This window comes from Callorhinchus milii, unplaced genomic scaffold, assembly GCF_018977255.1.
Source record: "Callorhinchus milii isolate IMCB2004 unplaced genomic scaffold, IMCB_Cmil_1.0 Scaffold16, whole genome shotgun sequence".
In the NCBI taxonomy this organism is placed as follows: domain Eukaryota; kingdom Metazoa; phylum Chordata; class Chondrichthyes; order Chimaeriformes; family Callorhinchidae; genus Callorhinchus; species Callorhinchus milii.
In genome coordinates, this window is record NW_024704757.1 from 11,513,403 (window position 1) to 11,535,296 (window position 21,894).

Consider the following 21,894-nt stretch of genomic DNA (forward strand, 5'->3'; position numbering starts at 1 on the left):
TTTAGTTCCAATGGAATGAACTGATGTGGGCTGAAGGGTTTCCGCCTAAACTGTAATTTTGATGGTTCAACTATACGTCGACAGTCAGTTTCCACAAACGGTTTTCGAAACAACGCAGCTAAAACCATCCTTTGTCATTGAGATGAGAAAATCATTAACAGTGGCATTACCAGATGTTCTTCCTAACCCTGCCATTGCTTGTTAACCCTGAACAAATGCTGAATATCTGGACTTGAAGCACCAAGACAAAGCTGACAGTCATCTCAAGAATGCTTATGTGCTCCAGGCATGTTGCATTCTGTCTGATGGTTTTCTTATCTTCGAGGATGAGGATGAGAATATCTGATTGATCTGTTTCAACATCAACCAAGCTGCCAGCACTGTTAAAAGCCAACGAGTTCACACAGCACACGTTGCTCCTAAACCCACTGAGGCACCTAACTAATGTTCACCTGTAGCAGTGAAACAAACCGCAAAAGAAATGTCCTGCAACAATTGGAACACTCCACTGCAGCAAAAATAGATTTGGTATTCAGTTTCCGATGGATGTAAATTGGTTGGCCATGATCTTGTACCAGATAAAGGGAAGACACTGGCATCCACATAGCACTGATTTCCCTTAAAACAAAATGCCCAAATATTATCAGTTATGACTTCTTATCAATAAGTAACAGATAAATAAACTACTTAAAAGATGACAAGGAGCTACTTCATTCATTGCTGCTTTATTTAATTAAATAATGTTGTAACACCAGTCTAAAATAATAATATGGGTGCACTTAATACTAAATCACCCACAATTTCTGCACAAAGTTAATCCCCAACGCTGTTTGAATCAGGAGTAAAATATTCAAAGTATAACTGGTAATAACCTGTCTTTACTGAATCAATTCATTATTCATTTCTTCACCATTATATTAATATGTTTAAGATGATTTGAAAGGAATTTTCAACCAAAGCTTCCCTTTACACTGTACAGTACTAAAGGAACCTAATCGATACCACAAGTGTATGAACGTGAACGAACTCATTAATTGATGGTAGCAGTGGACGTGTTTCACCTGCCATTATTTTAAGTGCTGAGGTGTCTAAACAAGAGTCTCTACACCAGCTAAAAGTCTGAACAACATCAAAGAAGTTTCAATGGTGCAATTCGTTGGTGTGTTGCAAGTCTTGCAAACTTTGTCCCTGTCGTTTTCAGATTCAATAAGTACAGATGTCATTCAGTCAAGTGTACATCATAAATCATACTTCAGGCAATGCAGCAGCAATAACCCAAACACAAGACACGTTATCAGACATTTCTAGATGTGCAGCTTTGAATTACTTTGTCTCCATTGTTATTTCATTACCCACACTAAGGGTGAAATATATATCAGTAAAAGTAATACATTCTAACAAAATAATACATCGACCTCAATCAGCAATTCAGAGATTGAATATGGCAACCTGTTAGTTTTATTGTGAGATGCTGATCACAGTTTTCTCATATTTTATATCAATGCTATCCGCTTGGTGCAGCGGGTAATAATCTGTGCTTACGACATCAAAAGAAAATTGCCATTGCAGTCACCGTATCAGTGGAACTCACCCATGTTCAATATTAGTGTTATATTAATAGAAACACGCTGTGATTTCCTATCTCTAAATTGAGTTATTCAGAGTAACTATGGTGGGGACAAAAGATGGATATAAACTGTGTGCATATACTGCATATTTAATTTTGTGACCAGCCAGAAAGACAGCTGAGGTGTTTTCTGATACATTTTCCCGCAAGTTTTGATGTTACTCTGTGACAAATCCTTGTCTAGGTTCAGAGGGATTGTTCCTGAAACATACATGCTGTTTGCTTTTGGTTTAATAACTAGAATCATGGAATTATACAGCACAGAAGGAGGCCATTCGGCTCATTGTGTCTGTGCCAGCTCTTTGAAAAGAGCTATCCAAATTCATCCCACTCCCCCGCTCTCTCTCCGCACAGCTCTGCAAACTTGTCCTAAATCAACTTGAACTAGATCATTCATTAATTGACCGTAATTGGATATTGCCGTGTTCCAGTGCGAAGAGGCAGAGGCACCAACTTTGTAGCTGTCAGATTGCTTTTCTAGCAATTGTGATTGATGACATGAATTGCCCATGCTCTTTCTATCAATCGCTAACTCTTTAATTCTTTCCCATTCCAACCGAGGGTGTCCAATGAGTAAAGAAACATATGCTCTTGAGGAAGCAAGCTAAGCTAGACTGAAAACAGTAATGTGGTTCTGAAGTTGCGGAGATTATTACAGACCACCATTGGCCAATTTGAGTTTCTAACTAAATTAATATAAGATTCTATTGGCAGACTTCTTCAAATCAGACTCAGAAAATATCAGTGCAAAACCTCCGTAGAACAAACCTCCCTTGCTGTGGTGGAATGAAGGAACTGAATCTCCAATTAAATCACAATCTCCATGCTCGTGAGATTACGAGATTAACACCAGTGTCATTTACTGTTTTACACTTTTTTAAAAAAAACACACACACAGAGGAATTTTAAAAGCACCAATGTATCTTTTGGCCGTTCCATCGAGCTCACTGAAATCAATTACTGTTCCACAAAAGTCTTTCCAATAACAGAACTTACCAAAGTTGTTCCGAGACCCTTTGAGCTGCATGTTTTCAGGTGGCACGTGGATTGCAACCTTCCCATCTCTTTCCACATGATTAGCAGTACACTGACCTTGTTGCTTCAGAACATCAGTCAGAGCCCTGAAAGAACAGAGATTTGTAAAATCTTAGGACCCGCTCACTTCCAAAGCCGCGCCATCAATAATGCATGTTGCAAGCAAACATTGATACTGCAGTTAGTTACACAGAATATGTGGCAATGCAGAAAATATTGAATGCATTAAAAAAAGTCACATTTAAATGTCAACCGATTAGATTGTGCCAATGAAAAAAAAAGCAAAATGGCAAACATGTTAGAGAATCTGAACTACAACAAAGCCTTGCTGTAAGTATCTCATTATTCCTCAAGTAAAATATTCCTATTGAGGGATGATAATAATCGTAATAATAGTAATAATAATCCTTCCATTTGTTATAATGCCATTTCACCTTGGGAAGACGTCTCAAAGTGCTCCACAGGATTTTACTGTAAAGGACAGTGAGTTTGTAGGCAAACATGTCAGCCAATTTGCACACAGCAATGTCCCACAAACAGCTAAGAAGTGAATGACCAACTTGATAACAATAATAATCCTTGCATTCGATATAGAGCCTTATCATGTCTTCGAGACGTCTCAAAGTGCTTCACTGAATACACTGTAAAGTGCAATGACTGTGTGTTGTGTGGGCGAAAGGGGCAGCCGATTGCACAAAGCAGTGTCCCACAAACAGTCGTGGATTGACTGACCAAATTATTATCATTTTATTTATTTGAAGGAATTATTATCCCCGGAAAAGCGATCTGCCAATCGGCTAACAATCGGGTTCCTACTTGCTGCAAGGTAAACAGGCGTGTGGAGTAAAGAAACTTGCCCAACGTTTCACCCTGCCTGGAATCACACCCTGGAATCACGCTTACGAGGCGAGTGCTCTAACCACTAAGCTACAGGACTCCATGTACTTGATCTGGGGGATTGTTGGTCAGGATACTGAGAGAAATTGCCTTCTCTTTTTGAGTAATGCCATGTGATCTTGAACGTACTCCTGAACAGGCGGACTGGAGCTCGGTTTAATGCCTCAACCGAAGGACGGCACTTCCAACAATGCTTTACTTCACCATCACTGTATTAGCCTGGACTGTGAATTCACAGTCCTGACGTGGTGGGTGGGAGATGTCACACAATTAAGTCAATTAATGCAAAATTTAACAAATTAGAACCTTCAAAATATTCTTGCAAATCGGTACTCTCACAGATTAAAAACAATCAAAAGGCATTGCGCGAAAGCACTAAACAGAGCAAAACATTTATCTAGGTGGAACACACGCTAGCTCACAGCTTGTGAGTGCTCACTGACACAATTCGTCAGGAATCTGCACTTCGCTGTCGGGGAAGATGATGTCAAAACTGATAATTGTATTTGATCTGAGTTATTAGACAATGTTGTTGGAAACGGATATGAGATCAGTAGTGGCAGATGTCAGCTGGGTGTAAATACTATTCATGGCAGAACCACTGGGACGTTACAACACTAAACAACACTGACTATGGCATCATTGCTAATGATGAATTATCACAGCAAAAGAAAATGATAGTAGTCAACTTTCGAAGAATGAACAATGCAGTCTGCAAATTGAATAGAAGGTTCTTTTTGTTGAAACTCTCAGCTATTCATTTGCAGCCCATGCTAGTTATTTAGCCGTTAAGGCTGCAAATCTATTGGTCTTTTCACAATCTTGTCATGCTCCTTAAAATAGGATCAGATACTTTCTCTAGTTTGACTGCATATTAATTACTCTACAATGCAGTTTATAATTAAAGATATATATTGAACCTAAAGGATCTACAGCTAAGAGACATTTAAAACGGATAACGGATAATTGGTTAGTCCATTTGATTAATCCATTTGATTAATACCCTGTCCTTTCAATGGTAGAGCTAACATTCAATCCAACCCAGAGGAATGGGATGAACACCTTCTCCCTCTGTGAGAGACTTGAGTGAAATAATTTTGGTCAAACTCAACTTAACTTTCAATGACCAGTTAACAAATCTGTTATTCAACTCTATATTGCCAATCTCACTCAACGCCACAGTATAGCTTTCATACAGAAGGCCATTTGATGTATTTGGAATTCTTTTCTGAAATTAAATGGAAGTGGTATTGGAGTTTATTTTCTGTTGTAACTCTCACTAATTCGGGGAATAATTTGGCGATAGCTGTGCAAATGTTACCGGAAAATTAGACCAGCTCACTCGAAGACTGACATGTCACAATGCCAGCACTCAAACCCTTAATTGGACCCCAATAGTTCTGTGTATTGATCTCAAATTCCAAGGGATTTCTCATGCCATGTACATGACATTAATCCTCGATAGGCAGTACTATATTCATCAACAGGTTGAGGGCAGCACTGGAGCCATAGGTGGACAGTTGCCACAACCAAGCCAATTTGGATTCTGGCAGACTGCACAATCAGGCACACTTGACACCATAGAGATCTATCTACTCACCAGTACCTTCAATTGCATCAACAAAAAGAGTACCCACCCTGCATGAATTCCAACAGATCCACTCTTTGGGCTCACATAGAGCTGTTTGATAATCCTTCTGAGGATGGGGAAGTACAAGGCGACCTTGATGCAATACTTTAGCATTGCTGGCCGAGGTCATTGGCTGCCTTTATTCCTTCCTCCCCTGTAGCTAGTGTTGATTCCATAGGGAATATCTCGCTCAGTGGCCATTCTTCGTGAACCTGGGTAGTGTGTTATTGGGCAGTGGGAGCCATCGCAAGCAAACCCAATCCACGTGTATGCGCAATTTCATGGTGGGAAGAAGCAGAAAACGATCTGGACCGAAACACTTTCACTAGCTCAAGAACACTGAAGCACTCCGAGCAGAGCCGAGTTAACTAGAACAAGCCGTCTATTTGGAATATGACCTTCGGAGAGTGTATGACTCGGTTGCCAAGCTAAACATTTCATGACAACTTTCATATAGTGTCCTTCATTTAGACAATATATCAGAGCACTTCTGTCAGATACTGAGGGGGTGGGGGGGAGCCAGAAAGCTAAAACTTAAGCAATGAATAGTTTCATTACTAATAGGGTCACTTTTATATCCCCCAAGTTAGTACATACACTCAGTCCTGTTGTATGCCCGGTGCTTTCATTTGCTAGTGCTTTGAAATCACACTGGAGGATGAGGTTTTAGCTTCAAGAAGGCTTTTGGGAGCCCTACTCCATTGATTCTTTCAGCTTGCGGTTTTGGGGAAATTTGATTATAATAATAATAATCCTTGCATTTGATGTCGCGCCCTGTGGAGTCCTGTATCTCAGTGGTTAGAGTGCTCACCTTGCAAGCGAGACACCTGGGTTCAATTCCAGGCAGAGGGCGAAACCTTGGGCAAGTTTCCTTACTCCACACACCTAATAATAATCCCTCCAAAACAAAACAGTAATAAATTTGTCATTTTCAATCCACGACTGTTTGTGGGACGCTGCTGTGCGCAATTGGCTGCCGCGTTTCGCCCACAAATATACAGTCAATTCACTTTACAGTCTATACTGTGAAGCGCTTTGAGATGTCGAGAAGACGTGAAAAGCACTATATCAAATGCAAGGATTATTATTATTATCATGTTGTTGAGACGTCTCAAAGCGTTTCACAGAATAGACTGGAAAGTGAATTGACTATATATTGTGGGCAAGATGCGGCAGCCAATTGCACACAACAATTTATATATATATATATTTATTATATATTGATATATATATATATACACACACATTGCGCTAAGTCCCAGGATCTCCTGGCTTGTTATTTATTTCTACACATGACATTTGTTCTTTGCTGTCAGATGTCTCGGACATTTGTAGAATGGCAAATTAAATGAAACAGGATTCGGACTGAAATCTGCTTGAAGATTTTACAAGGAAACGTCGTGGGGCCCCTGGTAAGAGGATGAAACTCGATACTCTGCTCTCTTGTTCCTTTGCATCTTACAGAAGGTAACAATAAACGTGTGAGAAACTGTAGCGCCTTCTAGCGACCCCACACTATAGTGTAACTCCTCTGAAGCCTTCATTAAACTGCAGCTATAACACCAGCAAGCAGTCTGGAGTGAAATTTACTAAAGCAAGCAGAGTTTTTAATATATATATATATATAAAATATATATATATAATTATGAAATGCAGTAGATGAGTCTTGCAACAGATAGTATGAACAGTCACATATTTTTTCTGAAACTAACATCATTTGTTTTGCAATACTGTTCAGAAGTTAGTCTATCATTGAGAGAGAGAGAGAGAGAGAAAGAGCTCAATCCAGCAAATGTGGACAGGAGGTTTTTAAAGGGCAGGTGTAGACTGGAATGAGAACCTGTGGAGGTTTTTTTCCTGCTTAAGGATAGCAGTCCTTTTGGAAAGGAAAATTAAAAAAAAACATAATGACTGGACCTGGCTGCCTTGCTGAGGATATTTTGATTTATAAATCACACAACACAAAACACACGCTTTGTGAACTGCTCCACAGTATTGCAGACATCATTGCAAATACAGTAAGAAATTCGACCTCCTCTCTGGTGCTCTGGTGTGTGCGGCGATGTACTGCACATTCTGCGCTATCCGCAGATTGCGAATGAATCGCTCGAGTGCATTTCCAATCAATCAATCAATCAATTTGAATCTCTTTTAATTTTGTGCATTACTGATCAAAAGAGGGGAGAAGGAAAAGGTCCCACCTGAGCAGATTTTCCCCCTGCAGTCAGGAGGGTTTTGAGAGAAGGTTTGCTGGAGCCCAGACACTGATGAATGTTAATGACAGACAGGGTCAGTTGGTGTTGCTTGTCCAAGTGGTCAGTGATGATGACCTTCCACTCCAGGACTAATTCAAGCCACATGGTTTTGGGGCAGATATCTGCTCGGACTCAGAGCAGTATACAGCATTGCAATTACCCCTTTGAAACCACATCTACATCTCTTCCTAATGCGAAGTCCACTTAGTCTATAATTTCGCTGCCTAAACATCTACAAATCCTTGATTTTATTTTGCAAAAAATGTTATTTTGGTTTTTTTTGGGGGGTGGGGTGGGCTTCGGGATTAATCTTTGCGACACAGAAACTAAAACCCAAGCAAAACACCTGTTTTTGTTGGGGAGGGGGGGAAGTTCAGGTTTAATATTGGGATTTATTGTGAATGTTGCAGAGGCTTCGAGGCTTTGCGCAAAACATAGAGGAGCCCTTTGAGTTGAGGAAATCCAGTAAATAAATAAAAAAATAACCTCTGGTTGCACAAGACTCTGATTTTTGAGCTCTCTTTCAAAAAAAAATTCCACGGGGTACAATGTAGGTGGAGATCAGTAGGATTAAAGTGAAGCAAGTCTGCGAACCATCACACACAGCAACAGGTGAGTTGGATGGTCTGTGAGCATTTATTTCCTAACACACTTTGGCCATTGATCGAAGTTTAAAAGGGTCTTTTTTTTTTCTTCTTTTCTGGACCGACACAAGTCAAGAGAAGCATTAGTTTCTAAAAACAAAATGCGAGTTTATTTTTTTTTAAATTGTGGCTCTTTTATTTAATTTTTTTTGTGTGGGTGGGGGGGGGGATGTGTGGAGCTTTAAATACAAAAACTCAGGGATACAAGTGCTGTATGTACGTCTATTGATTTCCAACCAGACACAGAAAATGGTGTAATATTGAAAGTTAACTGTTTAAAACTATGGTCAGATGGAGACGAAGCACGACTTTTAACTCTTTATGTGAAGGCTGGTTGCCTGATGTATACTGAGCAGCTGTCAGTAGTTTATAAGCAGAGAGGGAGGGAGGGAGGGGTTAAAGAAATATCACCATCACGAGTTAATTGCTCAGTGTCTTTGCTGTGGTGATTTTGCCCTCTCTGTTTACACCCCACACCCCCCCACACCCCCCATTCTGGGGTCTTCACCTGAATGCAACGCCTTCCTTATTTCTTGCTATTCCAGCCTTGGGGGAGTTAATTAACCGTTCACCTGCCAGTGATTAAAATCAGATGGAGAGAGAGAGAGAGGGAGGGGGGGAGAGAGGGAGGGGGGAGGGGGCAAACCAGATAATCACATCAATAACTAATAACAATCCCATCTCGAAGCGGCTTCACACGGTGTAAAGTGAAGCGACTGTGCAATGATATGGACCAAAAACGTCCCATTATTTCTTCCAAAGACCAGAGGGGAGGGATGGAGTGAGTGAGTGAGTGAGTGAGTGGGGGAGGGAGGGATGGAGTGAGTGAGTGGAGAGGGAGGGATGGAGTGAGTGAGTGAGTGGGGAGGGAGGGATGGAGTGAGTGAGTGAGTGGGGAGGGAGGGATGGAGTGAGTGAGTGAGTGGGGAGGGAGGGATGGAGTGAGTGAGTGGGGATGGAGTGAGTGAGTGGGGAGGGAGGGATGGAGTGAGTGAGTGAGTGGGGAGGGAGGGATGGAGTGAGTGAGTGAGTGGGGAGGGAGGGATGGAGTGAGTGAGTGAGTGAGTGGGGAGGGAGGGATGGAGTGAGTGGGGAGGGAGGGATGGAGTGAGTGAGTGGGGATGGAGTGAGTGAGTGGGGAGGGATGGAGTGAGTGAGTGAGTGTGAGAGGGAGGGATGGAGTGAGTGAGTGAGTGAGTGGGGAGGGAGGGATGGAGCGAATGAGTGAGTGGGGAGGGATGGAGTGAGTGAGTGAGTGAGTGAGTGGGGGAGAGTGAGTGAGGAGAGAGATCCAACAACAACAACAACAAAAAAAAAAGAGAGAGAGAGAGAGAGAGCGAGGTGGTGGGTCCATACCTGGAAACATTCAGCTCCCGTTGGGGTCTGTGCGACTTCTCCAGCCCCAGTTTGGTGAAGATACCCACCAGGACCATGATGGCCACCACCCCGCAGATGAAGTACACGATCAGGTTGGTTTTGTCGCGGGTGTGATCGAAAGTGGTGCCGTTGGGTCGGGGCGGGGGGTTGCCCACGTTGGCCCAGTTGGGGGTCCCGTAGTTGGAGCAGCCGCTTTGGTCCAGTTTGGCCTCTTTGAACTGACAGCAGTAGCGGTACCCGCAGGTCCCGCAGCAGTAGTTGTAGATACCGGTGTTGCAACTGAAAGGCGGATCGAACTGTCCCATCACGTCGTAGTAACCCCGACACTGATCGGCCACCGCCGGCGGGTCCGGGGTGCCCTGGTCCTTGGAGGAGTTGAGGCCGGAGACCACCAGGATGCTCCCCAGCTGCTGTCCCGGCTTCAGCTTCCCCTGAGCCATGCAGTCCAGGATCGGGCACCAACCCAACAGGTGCACCAGAAGGTAACACACCACTGGATGCGGACTCGGCATCGTCCAGACGCCCCAACTTTCGATCCGGTTTTGCTTTGGAATAACGATAGATCACAGCAGTCGAGTCTCTATCTCTCTCTATCTCTCTCTCTCTCTATCTCTCTCTATCTCTCTCTCTATCTCTCTCTATCTCTATCTCTATCTCTATCTCTCTCTATCTCTCTCTCTCTCTATCTCTATCTCTCTCTCTCTCTCTATCTCTATCTCTATCTCTCTCTATCTCTATCTCTATCTCTCTCTCAGAGTCCAGACATTCAACAAAGCAAAAAAATCCAAACCTCTCAACACTTTACTTCATCGTCAGCTGTAGACAGACACACACAGTGGCGATGGAAGGTGTCCCCCGCACTCGGACTACGGTGTGTGTTTATGTCCCGATCCGCACGTGGGGGACAGCGCTGGACCACAAAGCTCAGGGTCGGGGCTCTGGTGAAAGAGTCTTTCCTTTCTCAGAGAGGACTCTCCTCTGAGAACCGAAGCTCATCCCTCTCTCTCTCCCTCTCTCTCTCTCCCTCTCCCCCTCTCTCTCTCTCCCTCTCCCCCTCTCCCTCTCTCCCTCTCTCCCTCTCTCTCTCTCCCTCTCTCTCTGCTCACGCCAACACTATGCAACAACCGGGAAAGAAATACTGGAAAGAGAAAACTCATGTGTCTGTGTGTCTGTGTCTGTGTGTGTCTGTGTGTCTGTGTCTCTGTCTGTGTGTGTGTCTGTGTGTGTCTGTCTGTGTCTGTCTGTCTGTGTGTCTGTCTGTCTGTGTCTTCCTCCCGTCCTCACAGCCGCGGCTGCTGCTGATGGATGATGACCATGGAAGCAGCTCACAAAGCTGAAGCCAATCGCACACCCAACCAACAGGGCAGTCGGGCTCCAAGTGCGCTCCGAGATCTGCTGCAACACATTCCAACGTACAGACACCGGATCAGTGGGATTCAATGGATCGTGTCGTCTTAAAGTCACACACACACACACACACAGACACACACACACACACACGACCCTCCCCCCCCCCTCCCAGTTCCTAACGGTGGTGGTGGTGGTGTTTTTTTTGCAGACCGACGTGGATGGAGAAGCTCACAAAGCAACAGTAGAAACGCGAGAGGGTGTCACTGCTTTAACGCTCATCCACAACCCATGTACACCTGTCGCACGAATTGCATTGGACCCGAGTCTCAGTGCACTGAATGGACAGAGAGGCTTTTGCGCACACACTGTAACGCAAGGCGGGGGGTGGAGAGAGAGAGAGAGAGAGAGAGGGGGGGGGGGAGAGAGAGAGAGGGGGGGGGGGGAGAGAGAGAACACTGCGGCTTCAAGGCAACGCTGGATACAGCCACTGAGCTACTGGTACTGTGGTCCCCACTCTCCATCATCAGAGATGAGCGAATGAGAGCTCTTGGGGCAGCGAATTGGAAAGGTAACCAACGTGTTACGCGAGGACCAGTGCGGCGCCTGGATTTGGAGTTGCATCCAACGGGTCCTGTGGGTCAGGGGGATTGCCTGGGGAAATAATATACAGATATAGATATATATAGTTTTTGGAAAATATGCACCTGGTTTAAGATATTGCTCGTCGTTCAACAACAACAAAAATAAAGGAAACAAACCCCTTGTCTTTGATTGCCTTTGGTTTTGGTGGAAGTCACACAATCCTCGATCGACTCAAATTGAACTGCTTTCATCTGAAAGATTGAACCTAATACACTCAACACACACACACACACACATATATATAGATATATATATATATATATAAACACAAACCACCACCGATGGAGTTCAGGGGAGACAGTGCAGAGCCTCCCAGACAGCCTGAAAAATAAAGTTTGATATTCACGAGGTGCACTAAACAAAAAAGCATAATTTGAATGATTCCAAAAAGTCGCCACGTCTGTATTTGGCTGTTTTTTTTCCTTAAAAAAAAAAGACCCCCCACACACACATTTAATTGCTGCTCGTTTTAAGTTTTCATCGTGTGAATTGGATGGTCTGATCTGCTGCCATCGGTCAGTGATGGTGTGACCTTTTAGTGCTGATGCAAAGCCGATCTACACCTCCCCATTAATCCCATGACATTGATTCTATTGACTAGAGAGAGAGAGAGAGAGAGTGGGGGGGAGGGGGTGATGTTTGTGTTATCAAATGCATCTTTTAATTTCAAAGCTGTTGAAAGGACCACCGAATGGAATTGGTCATTGGCAGCGAAATTGTCAATCGGAAAGGAATCGGTGGCCACAGATTATTTGCAGACGACACACTTCGGAATTGCTGCTTCACACCCCCTCGTTGGCAGAATTAGCAGCTGGAGACTGATCAGACTGATGGGTCTCTCCCCCCTTCCCACCCCCTCCCCTTCCAGAGTGAGCAGACATTTCACAAGGCACTGTCCACCCCTGAACGCATCCAAATGGTTTACAAGGCTAATCGGTTGAGGGAGGGGGGGGGGGGGGTGGATGGATGCTGTGAGGTTTACCAGAACACGTTTACATATTTGCAGATAACTCATTCCACGAACCAAATAAAAATAGAGCAATCAAACACAACTCGGAAATAAAAGTCTCCACCTCATGCTGTAGTTTACCCATCGCACTCCCAACATCACAAGATCAGCAACAGGTTACTGGGAGAGTGTGTAGTCTCAGTTGAAAAGCTACGTGGACTTTTGAGTGCAACAAAGACCCCACGACATAATAAACTCCAAAGGATCCCTTTGGGAATGATGAACCCAGAGGTGACATTACCAACAATATCCTGAAACCCTTCAAAAACATTCAACTGAGGGACCGGTATAAAGGGATTGCAATGAGAACTTAAATGATCAGAATTGGTAAAGGGACTATTGCAGCTTTGAATCACATTGCACAACACACACACACACACACATACATATACACACATGCTGTGTCTCTCCTTTTATGATCCGAGGTGTTCTTCTTTCCTGAAACGTGTTACAAACGTGACTCCTCAGAATGTAACAGGGATTTAAGATATTTGGCTTCGGGTCACAACACAGTTGGGTGCCCAGGGAGTCTTGATAGGTTTCTGCACCGATTCTAGGTCATTGCTTCGGAAACCAGACTGCCTTGCGGCACGGAAAAGGTTAAGGTTAGCAATATTTTCATCAAGTCTGGACTTGATGAGATTTTGACAGCCATTTCAATCCTCTCTGCTCGGGCAATTGGGCCATGACAATTCACGAAAACAAGAAATTGCAGTCCATTAAACCCAATAAGGTCAGCCTCTACTCCTGGCCTCCCTGCCCTCCATCCCTCCTGCTCTTAACCCTCAGCTCTGGTCCAAATCCTTGACTGCCCAGTTCCTTGGGAAGTCCTCCCGACGTGAAAGGCACTATACAAATGTAATTTGTTGTGCTTGTTGTTGTTGAAAGGACTGTAGAAGCTTTCCAGCTTTATTCCAGTTCAGATGGAGATGCAAGAGGCATCAGTTTACAAAACAAAGTACTGTACTGATCTCAGAGGCTCAACTATATTTAACAGAGCTGAAACAAAACCTTTCACTAATGCGGCACTCCAATGTAGACAGATAATCATTGTACCTACAAATAACTGGTGGTGAATGTGGAAGCCGGATATTTGGTGGAAATGCAACTTTTGCAAAGGGACCATGACTCCCAGTTGTTAATATTAATAACCTTTGCATTTGAAATAGCACCTTATCACGTTGTTGAAAACGCCTCAAAGCTCTTCACAGGATATACAGTATTGTCAACTGGATTGACTGTATTTTCTGGGTGAAGCACGACAGCCAATTGTGCACAGCAATGTCCCACAAACATTGAGTGGATTGAGTGATCAAATTAGCATTTTTTTTGAAGGGATTATTAGCCCTGAAAAAGAGATCCGCCAATTGACTAACAACTGGGTTCCTACTTGATGCTAGGTAAACAGAGGTGTGTGGAGTAAGGAAACCTGCCTAAGGTTTTGCCCCGCCTGGGAATCAAACCTGGGCGCCTCTTGCATGCGAGGCGAGTGCTCTAAACAATATGCTGCAGGACTCCACATGTTGAATAGGATCCATGCCTGCCATTGCTCTGCTTTCATGGTTGATTCTCATCAGATTCTTGACCGTTATGAAGCTGGAGCTATTGCGATATTAATCATATTCATGTTCGGGTTAGATTTCTTGAAACACCACCTCAACAAGGGATGTAAAAGGTCATCAGCCAGAACCGCCCTTGAAAAAGTTATTTTAGGTGTTATTAAATAATAATGATCCTTACATTTGATATAGCGCCTTATCATGTCTTGGAAACATTTCAAAGGGCGTCACAGCATCTGACCAAAAGCTTAGTGTCTGTATATTTTGTAGAGGAAAATATCCAATTGTTTCATTGGCTTTAAAGTTAGAGAACAAAGTGTTTTTTTATCATGAATGACCATAATTTCTATATTTTAGAGATTTTCACATATTTAGAGACTGCTCCATGTTTTGTTTCCATGCATGTTGTCCTTAGCCAGGATTAATAATAATAATAATAATACTTGCAGTTGATATTACGCCTTATCACGTCTTCGAGACGTCTCGAAGCACTTCACGGAACACACTGTAAACTGAATTGAGTGCAAGTTAACCAGGATCTAGGTGTAAGAGGAGATCATGGGACAACTGCTTTGCTGAACAATGTTTGAGCCCCAGTCGTGTACCCACAACTCCTCCAGCAGATTCTCGGAGGCAGACAGTCGGTTTCACTTCTTCAGCCTCAAATAGTCACAGAAGTGATTTTCCAGCCAGCCCACATTATTCTCGTGTTGACCCAGCGATCACCATCAACAGCAGCACTCAATGAGAATGCTTTCCGACGGTGGTCATGAGATCAGAAAACTCACTTGAAAAAAGCAAGTTTTCATTGTCCCCATGATCACATTACAGAATAAGTCTCGACTATAAATCGTGCAATTCCGACAGGCAACCCAGCTGGTTGGAACTTTTGTTCACGACACAGTTATATTGATCTCACTTCTCTATTACAGTTCTATCCTGAGCAAAGAGCACCAGCACTGAGGTTGTGATCACAAAGGCACAGCTGCACTGGGCTGGCCGTGTTGTCAGGCCAGGAGAACAAAGCGCATTTCCCCTATCGCCAGTTCAAACAAGACTGTTCACAGCGGCATTGAGAGAAGCTTCAAGGAAACTTTTTAAGACACAACCTCCATCTGAGCAGAAGTTAACATTGACAGCTGAGAGACAGCTGCGCTAACAGATGTGAATGGCAAAGAACCATTATCAAAAGTGTTTATCACTTTGAGTCCCTGTGAGCCTAAGCAAGATGAGCAAAGAGAGAACAATCACCAATGTCAATAGCAAGGTCAAGGCCAAAATACCATTACTTTTACGTAGTCGGGTCTATCTCACGTCTGGTCATCAGCTACTAGAGCAGTCACCAGTGACTCTCCCTGTGGCTGTATGAGTCACCTTAATTCCAACAGACGTTCAATAATATGGCAGGTTTTTGATATACTGCTTTTTTAAAGTTTCTTGTCAGATTTATATAGCAAATTGAGAACTGATAGCCAGGCAATACACAATTGCATTAAAGTATCAAAGCTGTTTGTGACATCTTATTGGTGACAGCATATTGTTTTGCCCACAGAATATACAGTCAATCCATTTTATAACATATTCTGTGAAGTGCTTTGAGATATCTCAACAGCGTGATAAGGCACTAAATCAAATGCAAGGATTATTATTATTATTATTGTTAGCTCTCGTAGCTGTTCTTACTGTTTCCTCAGTCAGTGAATATCGCAAAGCCTTTTGGCTGCGAACTTCAAAAACATTGCATTTTTCTTAGTACAAAGGGTCTGTTAAGAAGATTAAGGACAATAGAAAGCACGTAATAAGGATATTGGAAAGAGGAACAAGGAGGCCATCTATCTTCCTTCTTCCATAAACATATAAAGCTCACCCTTTCACTGGCTTTCCCCAAGTACATCACTTCTGTGGGAACGTAGGTTGTTGCATAGACACTACCAGAACTTCAAAGACAATAAGGAAAACCTATCAAATATTCATTTATTTCTATATCTACATTACTTAAGAACGACCTCCTTCGCCCAGACAATATTCATTCTTTCTCTTACCCACTAGACTTCGAAGCACAGAAATCATGGTGTCCAATGAAGCATTGTAATGTTCATTTCAGTTCTGCCCATATCCTCCAATTCCATACTCAAGCAGATGCATGTCCAGTTTTATTTTTGAGGGAGATAATTGATACAGTATCGCTACTCCGATTTGGAGTCTGTTCCAAGTATTAACTATTCAGAGTTTTTTTAAAAAAAATTAAACCACTGCCCTCTAATTCTGTCCTCATGTTGCAAATCAAAACATCTGCTTATATCTACATCCATCTCCATATGGCTGTCATCATTTCATAGGCCTGAATCATGTTTCCCCGTCAACCGTTTTGTTTCCTAATGCTAATAAGTTCAGTTTTGTGAGTCTCATAACGTGGAGCAGTGAGCATTTGCTCTCCAGTTACTGTACATTAAGATTCTAAGACATAAAAAAGATTACCCTTGAAACTTATACATTTCAAAGTTGGTTTTGCAATCCTATGCATATTGATTCAAAGCTAAAACCGTCTCCTAATTTAATGAATGAAATCCAGTCTGTCTAGTTCAGTCAGGACTTTTAGCAATGATTTGTGGTGGAAGCTACATTGACTCAAAACTGAAATATTAAGGTCATCCAATAAGAATAATACTTGCATTTGATACAGTGCCAACTAGTGACTATCCTCCATGCATGGTGATGAGTTTCTGCATGTGTCCAATGAAGCACTGTAATGCTTCAGGCCTCATCACATTCTCGAGACGTCTCAAAGCGCTTCACAGGATATATTGTAAAGTGGGCTGACTGTGTATTTTGTGGGCGAAAATGACTGACCTGCAGATTGGAATCAGAGCTTTAGTCTTGTGAATTTGATTTGCAAGCTCAAATCACCCAACAATCATATTACTTAGAAGGTTTTGTTTCAAAAATTCTCCTTGTGCCAAGCTAATCATTTTTTTGTTTTGAAGTGTGTATGTTTGCTTATCCTCTTTCCCTTGCCTCCTTCAAGGTCCGTCTCAAGAACCTCCTACCCTACCCTCCCTGCCCTCCACCAATCCTGATACCAACCCCCAGTTCGGGTCCAAATCCCTGACTGCCCCATGCCTCGGGACACCCTCCCGATATGAAAGGAACTTCACAAATGTAATTTTTGTTGTTGTATCCCATAACAAATCAGTTCCAGAATCATGCATACCAGTCATGGGCTGTGGACTGTGCTATCAACCTCTTTTTTTCCCCCATCACAGCTATTTGCCCCAACCTCTGGAATTCCATCCTCCAATCACTCCACCTCACCCCCTCTTTAGCCTCCTTCAAGTCCCGCCTCAAGACCATCCTCTTCGACCATGCCATTGGTCATTCCCCTTCCCCTCCGCTCCCTTCTCCCTCCCTGACCCCAGCTCGGGTCTGAAATGCTGTACACTGTCCAGCGCCTTGGGACGTCCTCCCGATGTGAAAGGTGCTATACAAATCTTGTTGTTGTTGTTGTATCCAAACTGGGGCTGGCTAACCTTATCTTAAATTATGTTTTCATGAATTAATATTAAGATATTAATTTCATCAACAATTTGTTATCTAGTCTTCCGCAAGATATTTCTGTGACAGTTGAATTAGCACTTCATTGCCTCCAGCATGTCAGTTACACCAACAGGCTCCAACAATAAGTCATGAACATCTTTAATTGCGCTATCAAGACTCTGCATCAGTACACTACAAACAGAGGCACCTGACACCTCACGCTGATTCATGTGCAGAATAATTTATGAAACAAAAGCTCATGCAGTGAATTTTGCGCTAGAATCACACTGGCTGGATTACATGAAAAGCATAAAATAAACACAGCAGCTCGTGTCTACCGCACAGATGAAGCCGATTATTTAAGTATGTTAATTTTTCCATCAAAAGGGGAATGAGCGATCTCTGAGTCAGCAACAAAGTAAGTACAGTTTGCCATGCAAACACATACATGACTGACTCCCCCCGTGAATGTGTGGCTCCAGCTACGCTTTAAGTGTAAAAAGCAGCAAAATCAAGAGTGGGTGTTAATGGGCGATTCAAGCTGCAAACGATGACCACGAGTGTGGGCAGCAAGTCGAAAATGGTTAAATTTAGTAAATATCACTTATTAGACTCATTGCAGAGCCGCTGGTAAGTGTACAACCCACAAGAAAATCTTCTACCCAACACCTTCACCAGAGTTCGAACAAACTTCTAAACGACATGTAAAGAAAGCAATTTTTTTTATCTAACTACTGTATTCAACAATGTTGAAATAGATTTGTGTCTTTGTTTTTAAAAAGCTTGTTTTTATTGCACCATCCGCATCGAGAAAATTGGACCAGTTGCTGTGGGAAATAGAACCTTATGAAATAGAGTTACAATAATGTTATTTTCTTTAGTTAAAATGACACATTAAATAAAGATGCATCACGGTTGAAGGAATATTCAGTATTTTCTTATTTTCAAGGGCCACCAAATTGTAAGCTGTCTGTTTGTAGTGTACTGATGCAAGAGAACTTTATATCTAACCTGTATACACTACTGAGAAACTGAGTGATCACAGGGAAATATGGACCCAACTCATTATCTTCCAAGTACAGTCCATTTCAATTTACTCTGCCTGGCGGGCGATAAAATTGTATTGTGTGTGTAACCCCAGGCCTGGCTGTCTCTACTAACCTGATGCTCCATAACCATATCATGTAAAACAATCAAAATTAATAGATTCACGATACTGTACTGCTTTGATGGAATGTGCAATTGAGCAACTGATTCGAATGAGAGTCCTGCAGTCGCCACTTGGTTTGGCAGTTACTGTATTCTCTATGCTGCCTGTTATATTCATCCCTCTTCCCACCACAGCTGCTGCTAGTCAATCATTTTTGTCCAGGCTACTTGCCTGTTCATTATTTTTTCTTCTTCTGATCTGTTGCTTTATCTTTCTCGCTGCTTTGTTTTGCATTCTGTCTTCCTTTCCTCTCTGTTTCACTGGATTCCCTATTCCCTTTTTCAAAGCTTCCAATAAGGAACCAGGGGACTTGGAACACACACACTTAAGCTCCAATGATGTGCCTCTGGCGGATTTTAGCAAACTTGCTATAAAACTGCCAGCCGTACTCCTCTGTGAAATATGGGACAATGCTAAGCGCATACAGCAATTTCTTTTAAAAAATCAGGACGCAAGAATGATCAAACAACAACGCAACATTGCATGATGGCTAACTTGTTTATAATGCGATGCTCCCGAGGAACATCACTCAACTCTTTATCTTCTGACAGTTTCCATTTCCCGATTAGCCTGAGATTAATCGTCAGGAGTACCAAAATATTTACTTGGGATTTTTTTCTAAAAAAAATCTCTGTTCAATATATGAGTTTTAGATATCCTCCATTAGGATAAAAAGGATCTCCCTTTGAACGTCGAAACATGCTGTGTTGGGTGTTACAGAGCATAATTGTCAGAGTAGGTTCCTGCCTGTGATTCTCACACGAGTATCTGTATCTCTGGTCTTATCCAAACCAGCAGGGAAGCTGCAAATCACTCAGAGGCCAAACGGTTCCCTACAGGAATTCAAAGCCTGGAAGCATGTTGTCAGCTGTCCTCTTAGCCATGGAATGGTATGTGGCCTGAGAAATCCTGAAGAGATGGCAAGATAAGAAAACAAAGACTGTTTACACTGGTCCATCCTTAGCTTAAGCGAAACACGTTCCCCTTAAACACCGGCCGGGCTTGTACAGTCATTACATTTCCTTCAGAATTAAGATTCAGTTTCATGTTAGAAGGTTTAGTTAGGGAACCAAATTCAAATAAAACAAATCATTTCAAACCACATTCTACTGATATGGCAGATGCACAACTATATTGAGGCTGTCCTTTCTGTTCACTAGTTATATGAGAGTCTGAGTATCATTTATGACCCATTTGCACCATTAGAACAGCTAACATCTGTTATTAGTTTGAAAGTGGAACAGCAAGTTCATTTATTTGCAATTTGAGTCTGACTCCAATTACTGCAAACACAATAACACTCAAAGCCCTCTATGGATTTTTTAAAAATACATCCATACGATGTAATTTATCTTGAATATTATTATTATTATTGATATTGTTATTATAAAAATGTGGTACATAGATTTATATAGACTATACAGCATGGAAACAGGCCATCCGGTACAGTACAGCATTTGCACTACTTCTTATTTTAAACAGGCCATCCGGTACAGTACAGCATTTGCACTACTTCTTATTTTAGATCTACTTATATCTTAGGTTAGTCCCCACACCATGTTGTGTGGAGTTCCTCAGGGCTCTGTCCTTGGTCCTCTCCAACATGTACATGCTCCCTCTTGGTGACATCATCCGCATACATAGGGGCAACTTCCACATGCTATTTATGACACCCAACTCTATCTTTCTGCCTCCACCCTTGACTCAAGGACCACTGCTGTCCTGACACATTGTCCGTCAGACATCCACTCCTGGGTGAGAGCTAACTTTCTCCAGTTGAACATCACCTGCATCCTCACCAGGCTTCAGTGGTTCCCTATTCCCCAGTGGACTTACTTTAAGATATTAGTTATAAATTTCAAATGGTTCCAAATGCTTGGCCAATCCTATCTCTGTGGTCTCCTCCTCACTCCCTCTACTCGGACAAATGGAGCCTGCGTCACCCCACCATCAGTGGGCAAGCCTTTAGTCACGTTGCCCCCATTCTCTGGAACTCTCCCATTTTTCACCCTCCCACTCCGCTACCAAAACCCTTATAAAAAACTACCATTTTTATCTTTATCTTTGCCTTGGGTTATTTCCCCACTATTCTCCCTATCTCTGCACCCCCTGCTCGAGCTCCCACTCTGTCTCTGTGAAGCTATATGTAGAAGGAGCTATGCGAGTCCAAACCCATTGTTATCGTCAACAGCGTTGTGTGGATTTTCTTGTCAGTTTGTAAAAAAAATAGCAAATCAACTGAATCTTGTAAACTTGGTTGTAGTGTTTGCCTTTGATACACCACAGCCACAGCTTACTAATCACGTGTGTTTCAGAACACATTGTTGATGCATTGTAATGACAAAAATAATTTTAGACTTGTTTATACAAAGCTTAAAAGAACAAACCAAATATAAATTAATTGTGTTGATTTTTTTATGCCAGAGCAACCTCTAAAAATGAGATCCATTTATCTTAGTGCTTTGCTGTAGGTTCTTTGCAAACAGTGCTGCTCACTCCAGGCCCCTTATGCATTTTAATCTCGCTCTACCAAGACTGATCGATGGATGGATGGCATCCCATAAGCAAATTATTATCATTTTTGCCTTTGTTGTGGGGGAGAACTTGCAGATCCCACTTTCAATCTGACAACTAGGCTGTAAACCCTAAGGTGATGATATTTCACTGTCAACACTTTCAAACTGTGATGGTGCCACAGCCTCTTCTGAGAAGCGCCTTACACTGCATTTATATTGCCCAGGGTCCCGTGGCCATCTCCTCTGTTTATATTGTAGCTCAGGTTCCACAACAGCTACCACATAAAAACAGTGAATTATGCATGAATTGTTGTTTTGCATTTATGATTTGCAAACTTGCTTCTGGTCATCAAACCTCGCCAGTGAGTCCAAAGTTACTTCACTATTTGATTATAGCCAATTTTACTTCTCGCCATCTCTGCTGAAGATGATGACTCTTGCCAGGCTGCAGTACCACAGGCGCCAGAAGTACCTGTTCTCGAATGTCAGAATCCTACCAAGGGCTGACCCTGTCCTCAATTCAAATGTATACAAATGCACTTTCCAGCAGGGACTAGGAATCTGTTTGATTTTTCTAATCCAGGGAACACCAAGAGCTATTATTCCCTG

The 21,894-nt window shown here is 42.6% G+C and overlaps 1 protein-coding gene across 1 annotated transcript in view; it reads right to left on the minus strand.

Annotated features, from left to right (window-relative positions):
* Positions 1 to 10,073, minus strand: part of shisa9a (shisa family member 9a) — a 79,432-nt gene extending 69,359 nt beyond the window's left edge. Inside the window, exons 1-2 of the mRNA XM_007893696.2 lie at positions 9,445 to 10,073; positions 2,624 to 2,748 (exon numbers count right to left, since the gene is read on the minus strand). Coding sequence (XP_007891887.1) covers positions 2,624 to 2,748; positions 9,445 to 9,977 — 658 coding nt within the window. The 5' untranslated portion in view covers positions 9,978 to 10,073. The remainder of the gene's footprint in view (positions 1 to 2,623; positions 2,749 to 9,444) is intronic.
* Positions 10,074 to 21,894: the final 11,821 nt, after the last annotated feature.